At 47.3% G+C, this 24,045-nt stretch overlaps 1 protein-coding gene across 14 annotated transcripts in view; it reads left to right on the top strand.

Annotated features, from left to right (window-relative positions):
- The window catches only part of ABLIM1 (actin binding LIM protein 1), a 440,123-nt gene that overhangs the window by 207,753 nt on the left and 208,325 nt on the right, over positions 1 to 24,045 (top strand). For all 14 annotated transcript variants that reach the window (XM_068257415.1, XM_068257412.1, XM_068257404.1 and 11 more), the window contains 2 exons: positions 11,612 to 11,795; positions 20,247 to 20,359. In XM_068257415.1, the coding sequence (XP_068113516.1) occupies positions 11,612 to 11,795; positions 20,247 to 20,359 (297 nt within the window). The remainder of the gene's footprint in view (positions 1 to 11,611; positions 11,796 to 20,246; positions 20,360 to 24,045) is intronic.

The following is a 24,045-nucleotide window of genomic DNA, read 5'->3' as shown; positions in this document are numbered from 1 at the left end:
GAAACAAGCATGCAGCTAATCTTGTCAGATCTGACAATAATGCCAGAAACACCTGATCTGTTGCATGCTTGTTCAGGGTCTATGGCTGAAAGTATTCGAGGCAGAGGATCAGCAGGGCAGCCAGGCAACTGGTATTGTTTAAAAGGAAATAGATATGTCAGCCTCCATATCCCTCTCACTTCAGGTGTTCTTTAAGGCCCTATTTACACTTAATGCATTGCATCAAGTTGCATTGAGTTGCGTTGCTTCACAATGATAAAAATCATGCTGCAACACAACTCAACACAACGTATTTAAGAGTGAATGCTGCCTGAAATGCACATAAACAAGCGTGTCTGTGAGTTGTCCAGGCCCAGCCTGTGAACGATCGGACTCCTCTGTAGTTTTTGTCTAGCCCTGTAAATTGCTGCTGGCAATTCTCTGGCGACTGAGGCCACCGTGTTTTTAATTGTAGCTAATTAAGTTAATTCTGAGCCGATGGCCGCCGGCCAAGCCCTCTGTTTGTATTTACCTTGGTTTCTGTGCCAGGCAGAAGTTTCTGGGAAGTAGTTTGTGGTCCACACAAAGCAGCATCCAGCACTTCCTGCAGGTGGGGGAGGAGGATGCTGTCACCGTGAGAACCAGTGTGCACAGGCTGCCTGATGCATTCACAGAACATCGCCTACTATCGCTGCTCAACTTAACTTTTCATGCTCAGACCCGGGAAGCTGCCAGACATGGATTAAGGTATCTACTAAGAAAGCTACCGGAGGGAAAAAAAACTGCATTGCTGATTGCCAGAGCAACAGGCTGTGATTTATTTCAGACAAAACTGTGTGTTTCCATTCCGCCGTTGCACTCTTAGCAGCAAGATGGGGTTGAGAGAGGCAGCATTATCCACAGAGCCGGCTGTTAACTCCTTAAGCTGAACTGCTTCAAAATTTTTAGCTGCAGAAGTCTCAGTTGCACATAAAAGGTAATGCTTGTGTACTCTGCGTGTGCAGCGAGTCGTTCTTTAAGGGATACCTGAAATGAGGGATATGGAGGCTGCCATTTTTATTTCCTTTTAAACAATTCACATTGCCTTGCTGTCCTGCTGATCCTCTGTCTTGAATACTTTTAGCCATAGACCCTGAATAAGCATACAGCAGATCAGGTGTGTGACTTAAGTTTGACTGCATTTGTTGCATGCTTGTTTCAGGCACTACTGATGTATGATAGATCAGCAGGATGCCAGACAACTGCTAAAGTTTAATATGGCAGCCTCCATATCCCTCTTAGGCCAGTTGTCTTTTAAGAAGAGTGTTAACTATTTATCAGCAAAATTCTGGTTGTTAGTTTTCATAAATGGCTAGAAGAATCGCTATCACAGATCACTTATAAAAAAAAATAGGAAACTAAGAATAAAAAACACGTTAGTTGTAAAATTTACATATAATGAATAGCCCATATTTCTACATAAATTTCAGTAGAAAGACACATGAAGAGAGGCAGGATTTGTCTCACTGCAAATGAGGGAGACTGCTGGGGGCTATGCTTATGCCCATCCTTAGCTTCCCCTCTTTATTGGGCCTGACCATAACTAAAACTATCCAGCGGCATAGCAATGGCCCCAGTGCAAGTTTTACATTGGGGCCCCCCAGGACTCTATACATAGAAATTGATACGGCGCACTACGACTTGCCAAGAACACCACAGTGTCAGAGTGAAGTGAGTGAAGGGGATGGGGAACAGCTTGTTAATGATTACTGCTATTCAAAGCATTTATAGAAGTGATCATTACAAGCTCAGGGCCAATAAAGAGCTAATGCTTCAGTTGAAGGAGGGCCCTACGGGGCCCCTTACCCATGGGCCCTGGTGCGGTTGCAAGCTCTGCAGCCCCTTTTGCTACGCCACTGACCCTATCCTTGCCACTATTCATGATAACTCTATGCACTTTTTTACTGGAGGCTTGTTCTTTCCTAAAATAATTAGCCCCTGCAGGAGTGCCTCCATCAGTGGCATATGTAAAGAGCTTGGGGCCCCAGTGCGAGTTTTACATGGGGCCCCACGCACTTTACTGATTTGGGGCCCCCAAACCTACAAAGGACAGCAGCAGTGTCAGAGATGAGGGAGGAAACTGTTAAGGATTACATCTCTGTAATGCCCATATAGAGGTGTTGATTACCAGCATAGCACCAATGCAAAGCAACCAAAATGGATGAAAAAGGGTCCCTAGTTGTCTTCTCTGGTCCTGGGGCCCCAGTGCTGTCGCAATCTCTGCAAGCTCTATTGCTACGCCATTGACCTCCATCCCTGAATGTGTGATGGCGTGCATTATGAAGGAGGGTTCTGGGTCATGTTAGGAAGGGTTATTGCTGTACCATCTGGAGTCTCAGCAGGCCCATAAAACTGGATATTGTCTCAAAATCCTGTTACCCAACGATTACCAATACTAACTCCCACAGCATGATGGGAAGCTGAGGGGGCGTCTGTAGACTGTGCATTGGCTGTAGGCATAATGGGTCATTATTGATGAACGGCTGGGTCCAGGATATCTCTTCTCTTAATAGCAGAGGAGGTCACGTCCTGGAAGTCATCTTGTTGCATTGATTATGATATTTGCTTTAATCTTTGTCTGGGATGTAATTGGGTGGATCATTATGTCTGTCTCCAGGTTAGAGAGAGAGTGTCAGCTCCTGTGGTTCCTCTGATTACTGGCATTGTGATGAGTTCTTCTTAGCTTGCATGCCAGGACTACTTCCCCTGGACTAAATGCTGAATGACATTCATAATAGTTTGATCTCAGCCTGTATGGATGGACTCTGCACAGTATTACTTCCCCTGGTCTATATGCTGAATGACATTCGTAGTATTTGCTCTCAGACTGTATGGATGAACTCTGCACAGTATTACTTCCCCTGGTCTATATGCTGGATGACATTCATAGTATTTGCTGTAAGCCTGTATAGCTGGACTCTGCACAGTATTGCTTCCCTTCCCCTGGTCTATATGCTGAATGACATTGATAGTAGTTTGCTCTCAGTCAATATGGATGGACACTGGACAGAGTAGCACCAGTTTACCATTTTGTGAGGAGAAATAACACACTTTTTACATCCAAGCAATTCATATGTTTACCCATTTAAATGCCAAGCACAATATTACTATATTATAGAGCAGAATTGTGTAATTATTCTGGGACCACCCTACTGTCAGTGTATCCTTCTTCTGGGACTTCTAGTGTCATTGTTCTGGGACCCCCCTGGTGATAGCTTGTCAATGTTCTGGGACCCCCCCTAGTGTCATTGTTCTGGGACCCCCCTGGTGATAGCTTGTCAATGTTCTGGGACCCCCCCCTAGTGTCATTGTTCTGTGGTCCCAAAGTTTTAGCGTGTCATTTTTCTGTGCTCCCCCCCCTTAGTGTCAGCCTGTCATTGTTCTGTGCCCCCCCCCCCCCCTTAGTGTCAGTGTGTCATTGTGCTGTGGCCTCCCTAAGTGTCAGCGTGTCATTATTCTGTGACCCCCCCCTAGTGTCAGCGTGTCATTGTTCTGTGCCCTCCTAAGTGTCAGTGTGTCATTGTTCTGTGGTGCCCCTAGTGTCAGTGTGTCATTGTTCTGTGACCCCCCGCTAGTGTCAGCGTGTCATTGTTCTGTGCCCTCCTAAGTGTCAGTGTGTCATTGTTCTGTGCCCTCCTAAGTGTCAGCGTGTCATTGTTCTGTGGTGCCCCTAGTGTCAGTGTGTCCTTGTTCTGTGCCCTCCTAAGTGTCAGCGTGTCATTGTTCTGTGGCCCACCTAATGTCAGTGTGTCATTGTTCTGTGCCCTCCTAATGTCAGTGTGTCATTGTTCTGAGGACTGCCCTAGTGTCTGCGTGTCATTGTTCTGTGCCCCCCCCTAGTGTCAGCGTGTCATTGTTCTGTGCCCCCCCCCTAGTGTCAGCATGTCATTGTTTTGTGCGCCCCCTCTAGTGTCAGCGTGTCATTGTTCTGTGGCACCCCTAGTGTCAGAGTGTCATTGTGCAGTGGCCACTCTAGTGTCAGCGTGTCATTGTTCTGGGCCCCCTAGTGTCAGTGTGTCATTGTTCTGTGCCCCCCCCCTAGTGTCAGCATGTCATTGTTCTGTGGTCCCCCCTAGTGTCATTGTTCTGGGGTCCCAAAGTTTTAGCGTGTCATTTTTCCGTGCCCCCCCCCCTTAGTGTCAGCGTGTCATTGTTCTGTGCCCCCCCTTAGTGTCAGCGTGTCATTGTGCTGTGGCCCCCCTAAGTGTCAGCGTGTCATTGTTCTGTGGCCCCCCCCTAGTGTCAGTGTGTCATTGTTCTGTGCCCCCCCCCCCCCTAGTGTCAGCGTGTCATTGTTCTGTGCCCCCCCCCCCTAGTGTCAGCGTGTCATTGTTCTGTGCCCCCCCCCCCCCCTAGTGTCAGCGTGTCATTGTTCTGTGCCCTCCTAAGTGTCAGCATGTCATTGTTCTGTGGTGCCCCTAGTGTCAGTGTGTCATTGTTCTGTGACCCCCCCCCCCCCCTAGTGTCAGCGTGTCATTGTTCTGTGCCCTCCTAAGTGTCAGCGTGTCATTGTTCTGTGGCGCCCCTAGTGTCAGCGTGTCATTGTTCTGTGGTGCCCCTAGTGTCAGTGTGTCATTGTTCTGTGGCCCACCTAATGTCAGTGTGTCATTGTTCTGAGGACTGCCCTAGTGTCAGCGTGTCATTGTTCTGTGGCCCCCCCTAGTGTCAGCGTGTCATTGTTCTGTGACCCCCCCCCCTAGTGTCAGCATGTCATTGTTTTGTGCGCCCCCTCTAGTGTCAGCGAGTCATTGTTCTGTGGCGCCCCTAGTGTCAGCGTGTCATTGTGCAGTGGCCCCTCTAGTGTCAGCTGGTCATTGTACTGGGCCCCCTAGTGTCAGTGTGTCATTGTTCTGTGCCCCCCCCCCCAGTGTCAGCGTGTCATTGTTCTGTGCCCTCCTAAGTGTCAGCATGTCATTGTTCTGTGGCGCCCCTAGTGTCAGCGTGTCATTGTTCTGTGGCGCCCCTAGTGTCAGCGTGTCATTGTTCTGTGGTGCCCCTAGTGTCAGTGTGTCATTGTTCTGTGGCGCCCCTAGTGTCAGCCTGTCATTGTTCTGTGCCCCCCCCCCTAGTGTCTGCGTGTCATTGTTCTGTGCCCTCCTAAGTGTCAGCATGTCATTGTTCTGTGGCGCCCCTAGTGTCAGCGTGTCATTGTTCTGTGGCGCCCCTAGTGTCAGCCTGTCATTGTTCTGTGGCCCACCTAATGTCAGTGTGTCATTGTTCTGAGGACTGCCCTAGTGTCAGCGTGTCATTGTTCTGTGGGCCCCCCTAGTGTCAGCGTGTCATTGTTCTGTGGCCCCCCCCTAGTGTCAGCATGTCATTGTTTTGTGCGCCCCCTCTAGTGTCAGCGTGTCATTGTTCTGTGGCGCCCCTAGTGTCAGCGTGTCATTGTGCAGTGGCCCCTCTAGTGTCAGCGTGTCATTGTACTGGGCCCCCTAGTGTCAGTGTGTCATTGTTCTGTGCCCCCCCCCCCCCCAGTGTCAGCGTGTCATTGTTCTGTGCCCCCCCCCCCTAGTGTCAGCATGTCATTGTTTTGTGCGCCCCCTCTAGTGTCAGCGTGTCATTGTTCTGTGGCGCCCCTAGTGTCAGCGTGTCATTGTTCTGTGGTGCCCCTAGTGTCAGTGTGTCATTGTTCTGTGGCCCACCTAATGTCAGTGTGTCATTGTTCTGAGGACTGCCCTAGTGTCAGCATGTCATTGTTCTGTGGCCCCCCCTAGTGTCAGCGTGTCATTGTTCTGTGCCCCCCCCCCTAGTGTCAGCGTGTCATTGTTCTTTGCCCTCCTAAGTGTCAGCATGTCATTGTTCTGTGGCGCCCCTAGTGTCAGCGTGTCATTGTTCTGTGGCGCCCCTAGTGTCAGCGTGTCATTGTTCTGTGGCGCCCCTAGTGTCAGCGTGTCATTGTTCTGTGGTGCCCCTAGTGTCAGTGTGTCATTGTTCTGTGGCGCCCCTAGTGTCAGCGTGTCATTGTTCTGTGGTGCCCCTAGTGTCAGTGTGTCATTGTTCTGTGCCCTCCTAAGTGTCAGCCTGTCATTGTTCTGTGGCCCACCTAATGTCAGTGTGTCATTGTTCTGAGGACTGCCCTAGTGTCAGTGTGTCATTGTTCTGTGGCCCCCCCTAGTGTCAGCATGTCATTGTTTTGTGCGCCCCCTCTAGTGTCAGCGTGTCATTGTGCAGTGGCCCCTCTAGTGTCAGCGTGTCATTGTACTGGGCCCCCTAGTGTCAGTGTGTCATTGTTCTGTGCCCCCCCCCCAGTGTCAGCGTGTCATTGTTCTGTGCCCCCCCCCCTAGTGTCAGCATGTCATTGTTTTGTGCGCCCCCTCTAGTGTCAGCGTGTCATTGTTCTGTGGCGCCCCTAGTGTCAGCGTGTCATTGTGCAGTGGCCCCTCTAGTGTCAGCGTGTCATTGTACTGGGCCCCCTAGTGTCAGTGTGTCATTGTTCTGTGCCTCCCCCCCCCTAGTGTCAGTGTGTCATTGTTCTGTGGCCCCCCTAGTGTCAGCCTGTCATTGTTCTGTGGCCCCCCTAGTGTCAGCGTGTCATTGTTCTGTGGCGCCCCTAGTGTCAGCGTGTCATTGCTCTGTGGCGCCCCTAGTGTCAGCGTGTCATTGTTCTGTGGCGCCCCTAGTGTCAGCGTGTCATTGCTCTGTGGCGCCCCTAGTGTCAGCGTGTCATTGTTCTGTGGCGCCCCTAGTGTCAGCGTGTCATTGCTCTGTGGCGCCCCTAGTGTCAGCGTGTCATTGTTCTGTGGCGCCCCTAGTGTCAGCGTGTCATTGTGCAGTGGCCCCTTTAGTGTCAGCGTGTCATTGTACTGGGCCCCCTAGTGTCAGTGTGTCATTGTTCTGTGCCCCCCCCCTAGTGTCAGCCTGTCATTGTTCTGTGGCCCCCCTAGTGTCAGCCTGTCATTGTTCTGTGGCCCCCCTAGTGTCATTGTGTCATTGTTCTGTGGCCCCCTAGTGTCAGCGTGTCATTGTTCTGGGGTCCCCATGTTTTAGAGTGTCATTGTTCTGCGGCCCCCCTCCCAGTGTCAGCGTGTCATTGTTCTGTGGTCCAAAAGTTTTAGCGTGTCATTGTTCCGTGGTGCCCCTAGTGTCAGCGTGTCATTGTTCTTTGGCCCCCCTTAGTGTCAGCTTGTCATTGTTCTGTGGCACCCCTAGTGTCAGCGTGTCATTGTTCTATGGTCCCCCTAGTGTCTACGTAACATTGTTCTGTGGTCCCCCCTAGTGTCTGCGTGTCATTGTTCTGTGGTCCCCCCCCTAGTGTCAGCGTGTCTTTGGTCCCCCCTAGTGTCAGTGTGTCATTGTTCTGTGGTCCCCCCCTAGTGTCAGCGTGTCATTGTTCTGTGGTCTTCCCTAGTGTCTGCGTGTCATTGTTCTGTGATCCCCCCCAGTGTCAGCGTGTCATTGTTCTGTGGTCCGCCCTAGTATCTGCGTGTCATTGTTCTGTGGTCCCCCCTAGTGTCAGCATGTCTTTGGTCCCCCCTAGTGTCAGTGTGTCATTGTTCTGTGGTCCCCCCCTAGTGTCAGCGTGTCATTGTTCTGTGGTCCCCCCTAGTGTCTGCGTGTCATTGTTCTGTGGTCCCCCCCAGTGTCAGCGTGTCATTGTTCTGTGGTCCGCCCTAGTATCTGCGTGTCATTGTTCTGTGGTCCCCCCTAGTGTCAGCATGTCTTTGGTCCCCCCTAGTGTCAGTGTGTCATTGTTCTGTGGTCCCCCCTAGTGTCAGCGTGTCTTTGGTCCCCCCTAGTGTCAGTGTGTCATTGTTCTGTGGTCCCCAGGTAACAGTGTGCACATTTGCAGCCATAGTGCTTCTCTGTGCACTTTGCATTATTGCACAAGCTGTTTGTGTTATGGTAGGCTGGCAGCGTGACATCATGGAGTACCCCTCCCATCAGTCAGCACCCAGTCGCCCCCGCTGTCAGCAATGTGTGTAGGCATTTGTGTTGTCAAACACGTCTGCAGTACATCAAGGTAGCATATGGTATGGGGCTGGTGTGACGTGTCGTTAGACTTACAGAAAGCCACATTGATTCAGTATCTGGCGCTGGAGGTGCCGGGTCACATGGGCAAACAATGCACAATGCCATCTGGCACTTCTGCCGCTGCTACCTGACGTCTCCCTGGCAGCGCCCGCTTGTTGGCATTCAGCAAAGTGCCGGAATGCAACTTTCCAAGGTGTTAACTCTCCAGCGTCACGGAACAGAAGGATTTTCTGCAAGTCACAGATCAGACTTCATTTCATTGCTGCATTGAAAAGCGTCTATGAGTCACACTAACTGGATTAGTTAAAGGAAAACTCTCCTCTTACCCACTTATTCCATTACTACACTCCTACGCTTTATTGTCTATTGGAAGAGTTTTACATAAACGACTAAGGGCTGGTTCTCATGGGCTTCTGTAGGGGCTTTTGATCTTCACCTCATTTGAACGGCATCATTAAAGTGGACCTGAGCTCTTGCACAGGACAGAAACTCACCCTGTATGCAGGGCCGGATTTACCATAAGGCACTGGAGGCACGTGCCTATAGGTGCCTGATGATGGAAAGGGGACTCACTCCCCTCCCCTAGTTCCTCCCTCCCCTCTTCCCTATGCAGAGTCCTGAGTGAAATTGAGAGGTTACTCAACCTGCTCTTGGCATTTCTTTCACTGACTAGAGCCCCCCCCCCCCCCCCCCACACACACACACACACACCCAAGTTAGGGGAACCGCTAGCTACTTAATACTGAGGAAATTATAAGTTCAGGTCCGCTTTAATGTCATCTGTGAAAGCTGAAGCTTTTAATCTCATTTATAGGCTTTATTAGTGTTCAGCAGCGGTTTTCCTCCTGGCTTCAGAAGGCTTTTGAGAAGGGAGTGGTTTTTGGGCAGGGGGCTAGTCTTTCCAGGAAGAAGAGTGCAGGAGAAGGTGTGCAAGATGGGCACTGCTGCCAGTCTTGATTTCTGTAGCCAGGATGAACATTTTCAATGAATGTAACATTCAACTTTAGTGTGCTACTCTTTACCAGACTAAAATAATTTCTATAGTGCTGATAGTTTTTAAACTGTTAAAACGACACTTTCTTGTGGTACATTGAGAGCACAGGGGGTGGCAGGGGGCAAAGAGGATGACACTGAAGGCATGGGGGAAGAGAGGTGGGGTAGACTGAAGGTACAGGGGACATAGAGGAGGTACAGGGCAGGCCCGGTCCACCCATGACGCCAAGTGAGGTGAGTTCCTCAGGCGGCAGAGGTCTGGGAGCAGCACCAGGCAGAAACAGGAAGTTAAGAGAGTGCCTGGCTAACCTATACTGGGGGCAACTGTACCTAGCTACCAACACTGGGGGCAGGGTCGGTTTAACCCACTCAGGTTCCGTGGTTTTCACGTGAGAAATGTTCACCTCCCATTCATTAGCCTATAACTTTATCACAATGAACTGATCTATATCTTGTTTTTTCCGCCACCAATTAGGCTTTCTTTGGGGGGTACATTTTGCTAAGAGCCACTTTACTGTAAACGCATTTTAACAGGAAGAATAAGAAAAAATGGAAAAATTCATTATTTCTCAGTTTTCAGCCATTATAGTTTTAAAATAATACATGGCTCCATAATTAAAACTCACATATTGTATTTGCCCATATGTCCCGGTTATTACACCGTTAAAATTATGTCCCTATCACAATGTACGGCGACAATATTTTATTTGGAAATAAAGGTGCATTTTTTCCATTTTGCATCTATCACTATTAACAAGTTTAAAATAAAAAAAAATATAGAAATATTTCATCTTTACATTGATATTTAAAAAGTTTAGACCCTTAGGTAAATATTTACATGTTTTTTTTTTATTATTGTAATGGTTTTTTTTTTTTTTTATAGTAAACATTTTATTTGGGTAGTTTTGGGAGGGTGGGGGGTAAACAATAGATTTATAATGTAAATGTGTGTTCATTTTAATTTATTTTTATTTTCATTTGTAGTATTACTTTTTGGCCACAAGATGGCGGCCATGAGTTTGTTTACATGACGTCACTCTAAGCGTAACACACGCTTAGAGTGGCGCATCGGGGAGGGAACGGCCAGAAAAGGCGCAGCTTCCGAGAGAAGCTGTCGCTTTTTCAGCGGGGGAGAGGAATCAGTGATCGGGCACCATAGCCCGATACATTGATTCCCTGGCTACCGAATCCGCGGCCGGGAGTGCGCGTGCACGCGTGCGATAGCGCGCATGGTTCCTGGACGTAGTTTCTACGTCCAGGAACCAAAATAGGTTAAGCAACAATGGGGCCCCAGGGCAAAATAAACCTGGGGGGCCCCCCCAACATATACCCCGGAACAAAAATCGGCATTAGGGGACCTTTTTTGCAGCTGGTATAGTTAGGGTGTGAAGTCCCAATCGGTCGGAGCTCCACATTCTGGCTATCCCAGCCTGCATGGGGGACAAGGGGTTAAAAAGTTTCAGGAGGGGGGACCCCACATAATTAAAAAAAAAAAAAAAAATTCCCACACTCTAATCATAAAAAAAAAATTGGGAAAATAGAAAAAAATGCCAGGGATCTTCATACAGCCATATTGCGGCTGTATAGCGATCCCTGGCCAAAGCGCTGCGGCTGCGTATAGACCCCCTGGAAACCCAGTCAGGAAATGTATTGCGCTTTCGTTTGATGCATGTAAAATTACACTACCGTTAGGTTTGCTACTAAAAGTGACATTCACCGCATTTAAAAGTATACTTTTTTCCTTCGAAACTTTAAAATCGATTTTCTCAAAAACTATAAGGTCTTTTTGAAAAATTGTTTTTTCCTCTTATTCCTAATGATCTCCTTAACATGTCCTGCAAATTTAGGGTTTCTAGCATTTAAGGTGGATTTGCTATCAACCATTAAAGTTGGCAGGTTTTTAAATGTGTATTTTTTTTCCTTTGAAACTTTAAAATCGATTTTCTCAAAAACTATAAGGCCGATTTAAAAAAAATTTTTTCTCTCTTGTAGCCACTGGGGGCCCCTACAAGCTCTGGGGCAGCTGCCTCCTCTGCCTCTATGGTAGCACCGGCCCTGACTGGGGGCACCTATACCTGGCTACCTACCTATGCTGAGGGTATTTTTTGGAGGGCTCAACGCAACTATAACCAGCGGTGCAAATTGTGTTCTGTGCAATCATTCCAATTTGGAGGGGGGGGGCCTATCCTCACAAGTTTGCCTCAGGCAGCAAAAAATCTAGAACCGCCCTGGTACAGGAAACAGAGCGGGCACAGTGTTTCGACTTATGGACAGATTCAGGTTAAGAATGAACCTACAGTCCCTATCTCGTTCATTAACCGGCAATTACCTGTGTACTATCTGTTCATGACATCATTTGTGAAAATCACTAACCAATAAACTTCTCCTTTACAAGGTACAGGCCCTGCCCCTTCCTTTCCCCACTTTTCCATTGGCAGCTGAGCTGATCATGTGATGTGATTCTCTCGGTAGGACTAGCTTGTTTGTCAGCAAATTTCCCTCCTAGGTGTGAGTCTGCTGTCCGTGTTGCTATAAGATTTCCATGAAGAAATGTTTTGAATTGTACCTAATCCTTTATCTATCTGTGTTTGTTATTGATCTCCGCCTTGTCTTGTGCTTTTCTTGGCAGTGTGTGGCTGCGACTTGGCTCAGGGCGGCTTCTTCATCAAGAACGGGGAGTACCTGTGCACACTGGACTATCAGCGCATGTACGGCACGCGGTGCAGCGGCTGCGGAGAGTTTGTGGAGGGGGAGGTGGTGACCGCATTAGGGAAGACTTATCACCCCCATTGCTTCGCCTGCACCGTCTGCAAGTAAGTACTCACCTCAGATAATTGGTAGGGGAGGGGCTCACCCAGGGGCGTAACTAGAATTCACGGGCCCCCCTGCAAAATTTGATTCCCCCCTACCCCCCGGGGCCTGCCCTACACATAGAGGTATGCCTGTGTTCCTGCCTGTTGCCGCTGCCACATATTTAATGCTGGAGGGAGAACACTGAGAGGAGAGCCTGAGGTGAGGGAGGGGCGGAGTGGCCCCCCTCCCTGTCGATGTAGGTGGCCATGCTCTCCCCTCATGCTGCGACACCTCCTGTCCACAAAAATGGCCCTGGGCAGTCCCTCTGCAGTCCAACTGGGCCAACTTCGACAACTTAATATGTCCTCAGGTTGCATACATAATAAAAGGGTGTCTGGAAATTTGGGTGTTCAAGAAAGCCGAAGGTAGACTATCCGTAAATTTACATATATTCTACTATATTCTAAGTGTGAAGAAGGATTGTAAAATATCGGTATTAAATACTGATATTTTCCTTTCACTCAACCTATACCTGCACTCTCACAGAACTACCCCCCCTCTCCGACACCTAACCACACCCCTGCACAAATATCCTATTTGACGCCCAACCCTAACCACCACACCCCTGCACGAACACCCCACCTGATGCACACGCACGCACGCACGCACGCACGCACACACACACACACACACACACACACACACACGCCCAAAAAAAAAAATTTAGACCAGTGGAGTGGTGTATCTGGGGAAAATGGGGCCCATGTCAAGTAGTGATATTGTGCCCCCTCTAAACATCCCACTTTCCTATAGCATGAGTTAAAGAGAGTCTGAAGCGAGAATAAATCTCGCTTCAGACCTCATAGATAGCAGGGGCATATGTGCCCCTGCTAAACCGCCGCTATCGCGCTGTTAAACGGGGGTCCCTTCACCCCTAAATCCCCTTGGTGTAGCGGGGGAGCGCTTCCTGGTTGGGGCAGGGCTAACCGCCGCAGCCCTGCACCACGCGCGTCTGTCAGCGCGTATCTCCGCCTCTCCCCCGCCATTCTCAGTCTTCCTTCACTGAGAGGGGCGGGGGAGAGGCGGCGATGCGCCGCTGATAGACGCGACTGGAGGCAGGGCTGCAGCCGTTAGCCCTGCCTCCAGGAGCGACCAAGTCTGCGACCAAGTGTTGCAGTGGGGGGATTGGGGGTGAAGGGACCCCCGTTTAGCGGCGCGATAGCGGCGGTTTAGCAGGGGCACACATGCCCCTGCTAACTATGAGCTCTGAAGCGAGATTTATTCTCGCTTCAGAGTCTCTTTAAAGAGAAACTGTGACAAAGAATTGAACTTCATCCCAATCAGTAGCTGATACCCCCTTTTACATGAGAAATCTATTCCTTTTCACGAACGGATCATCAGGGGGCTCTGTATGGCTGATATTGTGCTGAAACCCCTCCCACAAGAAACTCTTAGGACCATGGTCCTGGCAGTTTCTTGTCTGTGAAACTTGTTGCATTGTGGGAAATAGCTGTTTACAGCTGTTTCCAACTGTCAAAACAGCATGCAGCAGCTACATCACCTGCCAGCAGTAAAAATGTCACCATGTGATAAATGTCAGAATGTAAATCAGGCATTTAAAATATTTTACAATGGGCAAACACTGACTAAATCATTTATACATAATTATTGTAAAAATGAAGCACTTTTTTATTACATTATTTTCACTGGAGTTCCTCTATAAAGGACCACTATCGCAAAAAGTAGGCAGTTAACCACCCTGGCGTTCTATTAAGATCGCCAGGGCGGCTGCGGGAGGGTTTTTTTTAAATAAAAAAAAACCTATTTCATGCAGCCAACTGAAAGTTGGCTACATGAAAGCCCACTAGATGGCGCTCCGGAGGCGTTCTTCTGATCGCCTCCGGCGGCCAAAAGTAACACGGAAGGCCGCAATGAGCAGCCTTCCGTGTTTGGCTTCTCCTGTCGCCATGGCGACAAGCGGAGTGACGTCATGGACGTCAGCCGACGTCCTGACGTCAGCCGCCTCCGATCCAGCCCTTAGCGCTGGCCGGAACTATTTGTTCCGGCTGCGCAGGGCTCAGGCGGCTGGGGGGACCCTCTTTCGCCGCTGCTCGCGGCGGATCGCCGCAGAGCGGCGGCGATCGGGCGGCACACGCGGCTGGCAAAGTGCCGGCTGCGTGTGCTGCTTTTTATTTGAACAAAATCGGCCCAGCAGGGCCTGAGCGGCAGCCATCGGCGGTGATGGACGAGCTGAGCTCATCCATACCGCTAAGATGGTTAAAATCTGAAGGAAACCAAACATCCCCCATGATGAGATGGAGTGGCCCAAAACCTGTCGTCGTTTTCAACAGCGTTTCCTGAACAGCAGTTTAACTGCCAAAATTCTAAGATACCAGCCAGCTTCCCTGCTCACGTGCATGCTATTTTGTCTTGTTAGACTTTGCAACTGCTGTTAAGGAAATGCTGTTGAGAACAAAGAAGACCCTTAGAATCCTCCATGAGGAGATGGACTGCCCCAAAACCTGTCGGTCCTGTCAGATTTTAACTGCCTACTTTTTTCATGATAGTGGTCCTTTAATGCTAGGTACAAACCATACAATTTTGTTAGATTTGCCTGCCAGATTGATTTTTTCCAACATGTCCGATCGGAATCTCGATCAATTTTTTAATTTTCCGATTTTTTAATCGATTTTTGTTCAGTTTTATGAAAATTGATAATAAAAATAGAAAAAAAACGATGAAAAAAATCGGGAAATCCAAAAATTGATCGAAATTCCGATCGGACATGTTGGAAAAATCAATCTGGCAGGTAAATCTAACAGAAAATTGTATGGTGTGTACCTAGCATAAAAAATTACAAGATTGTGTATTTCTTCCAGAGTAAAGTGAGCCATACATTACTTTTCTCCTATGTTGCTGTCACTTACAGTAGGTAATAGAAATCTGACAGAACTCACAGGTTTTGGACTAGCCCATCTTTTCATTAGAGGTTCACAGGGATTTCACTTAGTGAATGGCAATTGCTCCGTCCAACTGCCAAAAAAAGTGTACGGCGAGCAGACAAGCTGGCCAGCATCTTTGTATAAACCTTTTTCAGGGAGTGTCTTTATAAACAATAAAGGCCATGCTGAGAATCCCCTATGGAGAGATGGACTAACCCAAAACCGGTAATGTCAGATTTCTACTACTTACTGTAAGTGACAGCAACATAGGAGATAAGAAATTTACGGCTCATTTTACTCAGGAAGAAACATACTTCTTATTTGTATGTGTTTTAAATGTTAAGATTTTCGCGACAGTTCCTCTTTAAGGGTCCCTCTTTCTTATCTCAAAAAGTTGGGAGGTATGGTATCTGTATTTTTGTTAGGTTTGTATAGAGCGGGGTAAAGATTGAGAACCTGTGTTGGGTTTCTGCTCCGCTCTGTGTCCTGTTCGGAGTAGGAGTTGTTGTTGGAATTGTGTTTTTGGCGCTGTTTGTTGCTGTGCAGTGTAATGTGGGTGTTTTGTCTTTGCTGCTGAAATTGGCTACTGGAAACCTGGATTGTTCCCTTGACAGCCACCAACACAGTCTAATTTAAAGCCTCAATCAGGCTTGTAGGTTTTTTTTTTAATGCATATTTTGTGGAACGTAGCATGGCTTGCAATGGAAAAAGTTTTCTGCATTGTGCGTTAACCATGTAGCATTATTCATTTTTTATTACCTGACTGTCTGGGTTTGCCATGCTGAATTCCTGTGTAAATGTCAGATGTAGCTAAAAATGTCAGCTAGGGATCATGGGAAGTGTAGTTCAGTGTCCAGCAGGATGTTAGTACAGGAGTAAAGATTTATCGCTAGAATAATTGGGCTCGAAAGACGATATCATTAGGTTATTGATTGCTATTTGACATGTATCGGAGCTTTATTTTTTAAATAACAGTAATAACAACAATAATGATACACCTGCCACCTGAGACGATCATTCCTGATCATCTCAGGTGAAAATCGACCTTTGGTACATGGGGTACATGGGGTCTGCTGACCTGGTTGATGACCAGGGCTGTGGAGTCGGTACAAAATTCATCCGACTCCGACTCCTCAGTTTAGTAAAACCTCCAACTCAAGGTAGCTAAAATGGCTCCGACTCCTCAACTCCGACTCCTCAGTCTAATTCTTACCAGAGTTGTGGATTTGGTACAAAGGTCACCTGACTCCGACGACTCTGTTTATGAAACCACCGACTCCAACTCCAACTCTAGGTACCCAAAATTGCTCTGACTCCCCGACTCCGACTCCACAGCCCTGTTGATGACATGGTTGGTGATCTGCTGAGGCAGTCATCAACAATGGTAAGTTATATTGTTATCTCTACATAAGAGCACCTCTTGCTAATTCTTTCCCCTTGCCCTTTCCATAGTACAGAACAGGCTGATCTACAGTACCTGATCATGATGTCCATACAGAGTTCATTCCTAAACTTGTCATCTGAAATGGTCACTTAAAATAGTTTTGGGAGACATTTGTTCAGTAGTGACAGAACTGTGTACTCTGTACAGCGCTGCGGAAGATGTCGGTGCCATAAAAATACTAAATAATATCTGGATGTACTGTATTTTTCAGACTATAAGACGCTCCTGACCATAAGACACACATAGGTTAGAGGACTAAAACCAGGGAAAAAATATATATTAAACCTTGCGCATCCATGGGGAAGGGGCATCTTGTGGGTTATGTCCCCTTTGTACCTTATGCCCCCTTGTACCTCTTGTGTCTCCACGTGTCCTCCTCTGTCCCTCTTGTATCCTCCTGTGTCCCCATGTGTCCGCCTCTATCCTCCTTGTTTCCCCCATGTGTCTGCCTCTGTCCCCCTTGTGTCCGCCTCTGTCCCCCTTGTGTCCTCCTCTGTCCCCCTTGTGTCCTCCTCTGTCCCCCGTGTGTCCTCCTCTGTCCCCCTTGTGTCCTCCTCTGTCCCCATGTGTCTGCCTCTGTCCTCCTTGTGTCCCCAATGTGTCCCCCTTGTGTGCTCCTCTGTCCCCCTTGTGTCCCCCTCTGTCCCCCTTGTGTACTCCTCTGTCCCCATTGTGTCCCCCATGTGTCGTCCTCTATCCCCCTTGTGTCCTCCTCTGTCCTCCTTGTGTCCCCATGTGTCCTCCTCTGTCCCCTTTATATCCTCCTTGTGTCGTCCTCTGTCCCCCTTGTGTCGTCCTCTGTCCTCCTTGTGTCCCCCATGTGTCCTCCTCTGTCCCCCTTGTGTCCGCCTCTGTCCTCCTTGTGTCCCCCATGTGTCGGCCTCTGTCCTCCTCTGTCCTCCTTGTGTCTCCCATGTGTCTGCCTCTGTCCTCTTTGCATTGTCCTCTATGCCCCTTTGTATCCCCCTGTGTCCTCCTCTGTATGGGCACAGTACAGGGAGTCCCCGACATTGGGGCAGGTTGGAGGTTCATATTGGCAGACGTTCACAAGTCAGAAACTCACTGAATTTGGATTATAAGACGCAGCGAGTTTTTCCCCCATTTTTGGGGGAGAAAAAGTGAGTCTTATAGTCAAAAAAATACAGTAGTTTTAGGCAGAGACAGGGCCCTGACACAACAGAGTGCATTTTGTGGGTCGTTTTCGTTTCTTAAAATATGCTTCCATTGACTTGGTCTGGTGCTCACTGCAAGAGCTTTTTTTTAGCATTAGTGATTTGATGCTAATGCAATGCTATGGGGGATTTTTTTTATAAAATCACATCGCTCCAGTGCGAACACACACATAGGAAAACATTTGCAAAAGCTGTTAAAATCACAAGGCGCTTAGAAAAAGCTGTGCAGTGTGAAGCAGCCCTTACATTAAAATCGCTGCAAAATTGCCACAATTGTGTTTTTGGGAAAAACGCGTTTGTGGCTATTGTAAGTCATGGTTATAATGTACTGTAAGTCAATGGAAGCGTTTTCTGAAAAACTAAAACGACCTGCAAAGCGCTCTCTGGTGTGTCAGGGCCCTAAGTCATGCTCACTTATTTGTTGAAATTGGTCACAACAAAAGACTAGACTGTTACAGCTGCTATGCTACAGGCGATATTCTGTATTCTGAAAATGTACGGACACATTGCTACTTAAAGAGGACCAAGGCTATAAATAAGGGTGAAAGAGCCCTTAAAGGACAACGGAGGTGATATGTGACATAAGATAGACATGTGTATGTACAGTGCCAAACACACATATAACTAGGCTGTGCTCCTTTTTTGTTTCTCTGCCTGAAAAAGTTTTATATCAGGTATGCAAGTGACAGCTTCTCCGGGTCAGGACTGGGTCGGACTATAGCATAACCCTCACTGATAAGGGATTACAACCATAAAATACTTTCCTGTCAGTAAATGGCTTTTGACAGCAGGAAAGAGATTAAAAGGGTCAATATTTATAGATTAGACTGGCATACTTCAATAAAATTATCATTGAGCAGAGACAATGAAACAGGAAAAACCTTAAAACTAATATTTAAATATAAAATAAAACTGTGGGATATCTTAAAAAGTCATTTTTAGGAGAAGGAGGACAGATATAATTGTTTATCTCGTCAGTTTATTTTCACCTCTCATGTCCTTTAATGTAAAGCTCTGTGTCAGGGCTGCAAGGATCGGCTGGTCTCAACGGCAGTAATTGACCTACTCGGCCATAAGTAATTAAAGGTCTGAAACTCCGCCCCATCCATCGGCAAAACCAAGATGGCCATTGTTATCCAAAGTGTTCTGAAGCTCTTTGGCCACAGCGCTTTGGAACACTTTAGACATAAACCGCCAAAGCGGGGGGGGGAGGGGGTGTGGAAGTGTTGTGTGGATTTTCTGAAAGCTAACATCTGGCAATCCTTGCAGCTCTTTTAGGCATCTTTCACACATGGCGGGTTGCATTGCGGTATTCTGCCCTGCTGAAGCTCTTTAGAGAGGCCATTCATCTCTATGAAACTGGCCACACTACCCGCAGTGCAACACAATGTGGAGGAAGTGCTTCGATCCACGCAAACTCGTTGCTGAGCATTCTGTGCAGCACCACTTGGCACACAATTGCGTTGGAGTCAATGGCAGTGCGGCGCGCATGCGCATAGCAGCGAAATCCCATCACATGACTGAGGGGACAGACACAAGTGATGCATATGCTTCGGGAGGCGAGACATGCAGATTGTGCTGTAAGTGCTATTTGCCACAGGGACAAATCTACATTCAATAGTGCAGTGCACTGGGATAGGCTCACATTGCACCATGTGTGACAGTAGCCTTAAAGTGTACCCGAGCTAAAATCAGATACTTACCTAAAGAGCGGGAAGCCTCAGGATCCTATTGAGGCGTCCCTCGCTATTCCTTATTCCAAGTTATTGTCGCTAATCACATGGAGGCCGCGCAGCTCCTCTTCCTGGTTTATGCGCACTCAATAGCCGACTGAGCCTTCATGTGCAGTAGCACAGAGCTACATGCTGCTGCGAATGCACGGGCGTGCTCGTTGCAGCACATAGAAACCAGGAAGAGGAGCTGCGTGGCCCCCATGTAAAGGGGGGGCTGTGCTCATCAATGGGGGGCTTGTTAGGACCGAGGGGATCCTCATTAGGATGCTGAGGCTTCTCTCTCTAAAGGGAAGTGACAGCTTTAAAGGTTCTCTGTTGTGAAAATCTTAAAATTTTAAATACATGTTAACATATACAGATAAGAAGTACATTTCTTCGGAAGTTAAATGAGCCATAAATCACTTTTCTCCTATGTTGCTGTATCTTACAGTAAGTAGTAGAAATCTGACAATACCGACAGATTTTGGACTAGCCCATCTTCTCATAGGGGTTTTTTTTTTTTATTTTTAAAAGCACTTAGTGAATGGCAGTTGCTCCGTCCAACTGCCAAAAAAAGTGTACGGTGAGCAGGGAGGCTGGCCAGCATCATTGTATAAATCTTTTTCAGGTAGTGTCTTTATAAAGTATAAAGGCCATGCTGAGAATCCCCCATGAAGAGATGGACTAACCAAAAACCTGTCACTTCTGTCAGATTTCTACTAACTACTGTAAGTGACAGCAACATAGGAGAAAAGTAATTTATTTTAATCTCATTTTACTCTGGAAGAAACAAACTTCTTATTTGTAGGTGTTTTAAATTTAAAGATTTTCGCAAAAGTTCCTCTTTAAGGATATTTTTTTTAAAGTCTTGCCTATTTTGTTATTCACATATTAACACACACCCTGTGTCCCTGCGTAGCGCTGTCTCTGTGTAGCTGGGTCTGTGCTTTTTGCTACTGCGCATGTGCGCAGCACGGACCCAGCCTCACAGAGACAGGAGGACGGGGCCAGAGAGCCGGATGGGCGTGTGAGCGGGCGGCAGGGTGTGCGGCAGGTGCGCGCGTGCAGTAACATGTGGCGGGCGGCGGCGAGAAACAGACCCTAGAGCCTGTTTTTAAACGGGCTTGGGTCTACTAGTATAATAATATTAGCTCGGAGGAACTGTAGACAATTTGTGAAATTATTTCTTTTTTCCCAACAGACATCCGTTTCCGCCAGGAGATCGCGTCACATTTAATGGGAGAGACTGCCTGTGTCAGAGCTGCGCTGCCCAACCCATGTCTCCCGGGCCTAAAGAGGTCTCCCCCTCCAGCAGTGAGTATCGCTCCATTCTGTCTCTACGTGGTCACATGGTGGGGGGGGGGGGGGGTGTATGATAAGTGTGAGATATTTGTCTGCTTTATGGGGGATATTTCCTGCATCCCACACTTCCTGCTGCTGGGGAAATCACAGAAAGGGAGGAAATGTTTCCAGGAGAGACACAGACAACATAAGAAACTGAGGGACTAACTATTCTGGTGCCTGTATTCCCACTGGAAGGATTACTTTGACGGACACTAAGGGGACACCAACTGCAATAAAAACCTAACACTTTTCTCTAAACTCAAAGCACAGCTTAAAGAGAACCTGTATGGGAGAAAAGTACCCCTATGGAGTACTTACCTTGGAAGGAAGAAGCCTCTGGATCCTAACAAGTCTTACCCCTTCCTCCTGTGTAGCCCCGATCCAGCACAGGCAACCCCGAAATTCTGCTGATAAACTTGTCGGCAGATGCGGACAGGCGCACGAGACAATATTTACCTCTGAGATCCGGTGCAGGCACAGTACCATCCCCCCCCTCGGGCACCGGCGGAAATAGCCAAGCCTGATCGGGGCCCGCTCTACTGTATAAGTTTTGTCTCTGTTATTAGTCTTTCTGTAGCTTAAGTTAGCCAATAAATAGTGTGCAAAACAGAAGTTTGCCTTCTTAAGAGAGAAGGTATTTGCATTTATTCAGGTTAAAGTGAGCACATGATGTCTCCCACAATGCACCACTGCTAAATATGCAAATCCTCTCTTTGTTGTACCTGTAAGCTAACCACACCTCCAGAACCGCTGGAATGCAATGATGTGTCCGCTTGTTACTTGTATAGAGCCACAATAATCCAACATGCATGCAGACTGTTTCAGAATGGTTGGCCCTCATCAGTGCATGGCATGGAATAATATGGCTCTATGGGGTAGGACTTGAAACACCCAGAGTTACAGATTGCCCAGCAAGCCTATTGTGAACCAGAGTGTGTAAGGGACTAAAAAGGACCAAAAAGCATTACTAAATTGCTATGCTACACAGAAGTTTGCCTTCTTAAGGGACAACTGTAGTGAGAGGGATATGGGGGCTGCCATATTTACTTTTAAGCAATACAAGTTGCCTGGCTATCCTCATGATCCTCTGCCTCTAATACTTTAAGCTGTAGACCTTGAACAAGCATGCAACATATCAAGTGTTTCTGACATTGTCAGATATGACAAGATTATTTGCATGCTTTTTTTTCTGGTGTTATTCAGGCATTACTGCAGCCAAATAGAACAGCAGCGCTGCCAGGCAACTGGCATTGTTCAAAAGGAAATAAATATGGCAGCCCCCATATCCCTCCGTTGTCCTTTAAAACAGAAGGTATTTGCGATTATTAGGATAGGGATTCAGCATATGATGTCTCCCACAATGCATCACTGCTGAATATGCAAAATTTCCTTTATTGTCTCTGTAAACTAAACACACCCTGTTTTAGCCCCTGGCTTCCTCCAGTCCCCTCTGCGCAGATTGCTCTCTCGCCGCAGTCTAAAGCCTCCCAGATCCTCCAGTATAAGGCCCCGTTCACACTGCACGCGTTTCCAGCCGCGTTTTGGAAACGCGTGCAGGTGGCCGACACGCACGACATCAGACATTGCATAGAGTGCAATGTCTGATGTTCACACTGCATGCGTTCCGGACCTGTGCGGTCCGGGAACGCATGCTGCACGCATTTTTTGCAAAAACGCGTGGCTGTCCCATTCACTTTTCAGTGATGGGATCAGCCACGCAACGCATACAAACGCGGATGGCGTGCGTTCGTACGCGTTGAGTTTCGCGTGCGTGCCCGTCCGCGTTTGTAATGTGAACAAGGCCTAAAACCTGGAAAGGAATAAATACAATGTATTTATTCTTAAAAGCGCTTGGGAAATCGCTATACAAAGCGCTTTGCGATTTCCCTATACCTTCCATTGAGCCAAAACGCTCTGAAAATGGTACAGGCAGTGCTTTGGTCAGCGAAAAGCAATCTTAATGCGCAGATGTGAACACTCTCATATGGAATCATTGCACAAGCACTTTTACGGCGATTTTCAAAATCGCCGGCACTTAAAAAAAACAAACTTGAAAACGCCCTAGGTGTGAACAAGCTCTAAAGGACAACTGAAGCTTGAAAAATATGTAGGCTGCCATATGTATTTCCTTTTAAACAATACCAGTTGCCTGGCAGCCCTGCTTGTCTATTTGGCTGCAGTAGCGTCTGAATAACATCAGAAACAAGCATGCAGCTAATCTTGTCAGATCTGACAGTAATGTCAGAAACACCTGATCTGCTGCATGCTTGTTCAGGGGCTATGGCTAAAAGTATTAGAGTCAAACAAATAATACTGTGAGCGTCCAACCCAGTTTGTATTAGCACTACTCAATACGAGGAGCTGTACTGGTTAGATACTGGTATACTGTAGCTAACAATTAAGAATAACCAATACTGCTGCATGTGCATGAAAAAATTACAAAATTTATTTCGTGACAATTTCCACAACATTCACTGGTCAAGGTAAGGAAAAAAGACTTAAAAACATGCCTAAAAACATGAACCAGCAAGGTGAGCGCATGATGTAAACATTCTCATTAACCTCGGATCGTGTGCAATTTCACCCAAATCGCCTGGCCCTTGTTCCCAAACGGTAGATCCATCCTGCTTCTATCTTATATAACTCATTTTCTATATTTCCACCACGTTTTGGGATTTTCTGTTTCACTATCCCCTTGTACTTCAGACCTTTAGGATCCCTTTTCATCAAGTGTACACAGAAAATTCAAATAAGAAATATCAGGCGTGCTTTGAGGCCTCGGTGTGCGTCGGTGGTGGGACCACAAACGACCAATTAAGATTGGTGGGTCGTCCATTCTTTGCATAGGCTCCAGCCGGGCGATTTTGGACAGACAATTTACCATCTTATGGTCTGTGGGTAAATATATGTTAAGACTGATTGTATTATCTAGACCAAGGAAGATTGTGACACTACTCATATTTCGCATAGGCCCGGGCCAGGCGATTTGGGTGAAATTGCACACGATCCGAGGTCAATGAGAATGTTTACATCATGCGCTCACCTTGCTGGTTCATGTTTTTAGGCATGTTTTTAAGTCTTTTTTCCTTACCTTGACCAGTGAATGTTGTGGAAATTGTCACGAAATAAATTTTGTAATTTTTTCATGCACATGCAGCAGTATTGGTTATTTTTAATTGTTAGCTAAAAGTATTAGAGGCAGAGGATCAGCAGGATAGCCAGGCAAGTGGTATTGTTTAAAAGGAAATAAATATGGCAGCCTCCATATCCCTCTCGTTACAGTTGTCCTTTCTATTGCAAAGCCTCTGAGCTCTCCCGTATGACCCCTTCTACTGCAGCTGTTTGTGTAAGGAGGTTGCCTGGCTGATCTGATGCACCTGTGAGACATTAATCAGTGTTGCTGTAATAGTCCACTCATTCATTAGTGGGGATGGCCACATACTTTCCTGCACGGAAGGTGTGAAGTGCTTCTGCTTACTGGAATCTTCCTATAAATCTACACCTGGGAGAAATGCTATAGCAGCAGTTGATCCGGCCCCCCTGTGGCTCTGACATGCTGGCACAGGTCTGTAATACAATAACCAGTGAGGTCATCAGTAAATTCCCATCGTTCAGCCCAAGTCAAATCCCTTCTCTCTCTTTATTCCCAAATATGA

The sequence above is a fragment of the Hyperolius riggenbachi genome, chromosome 10 (genome assembly GCF_040937935.1).
Source record: "Hyperolius riggenbachi isolate aHypRig1 chromosome 10, aHypRig1.pri, whole genome shotgun sequence".
Taxonomy (NCBI): domain Eukaryota; kingdom Metazoa; phylum Chordata; class Amphibia; order Anura; family Hyperoliidae; genus Hyperolius; species Hyperolius riggenbachi.
This window is presented reverse-complemented; position numbering and strand designations above follow the sequence as displayed.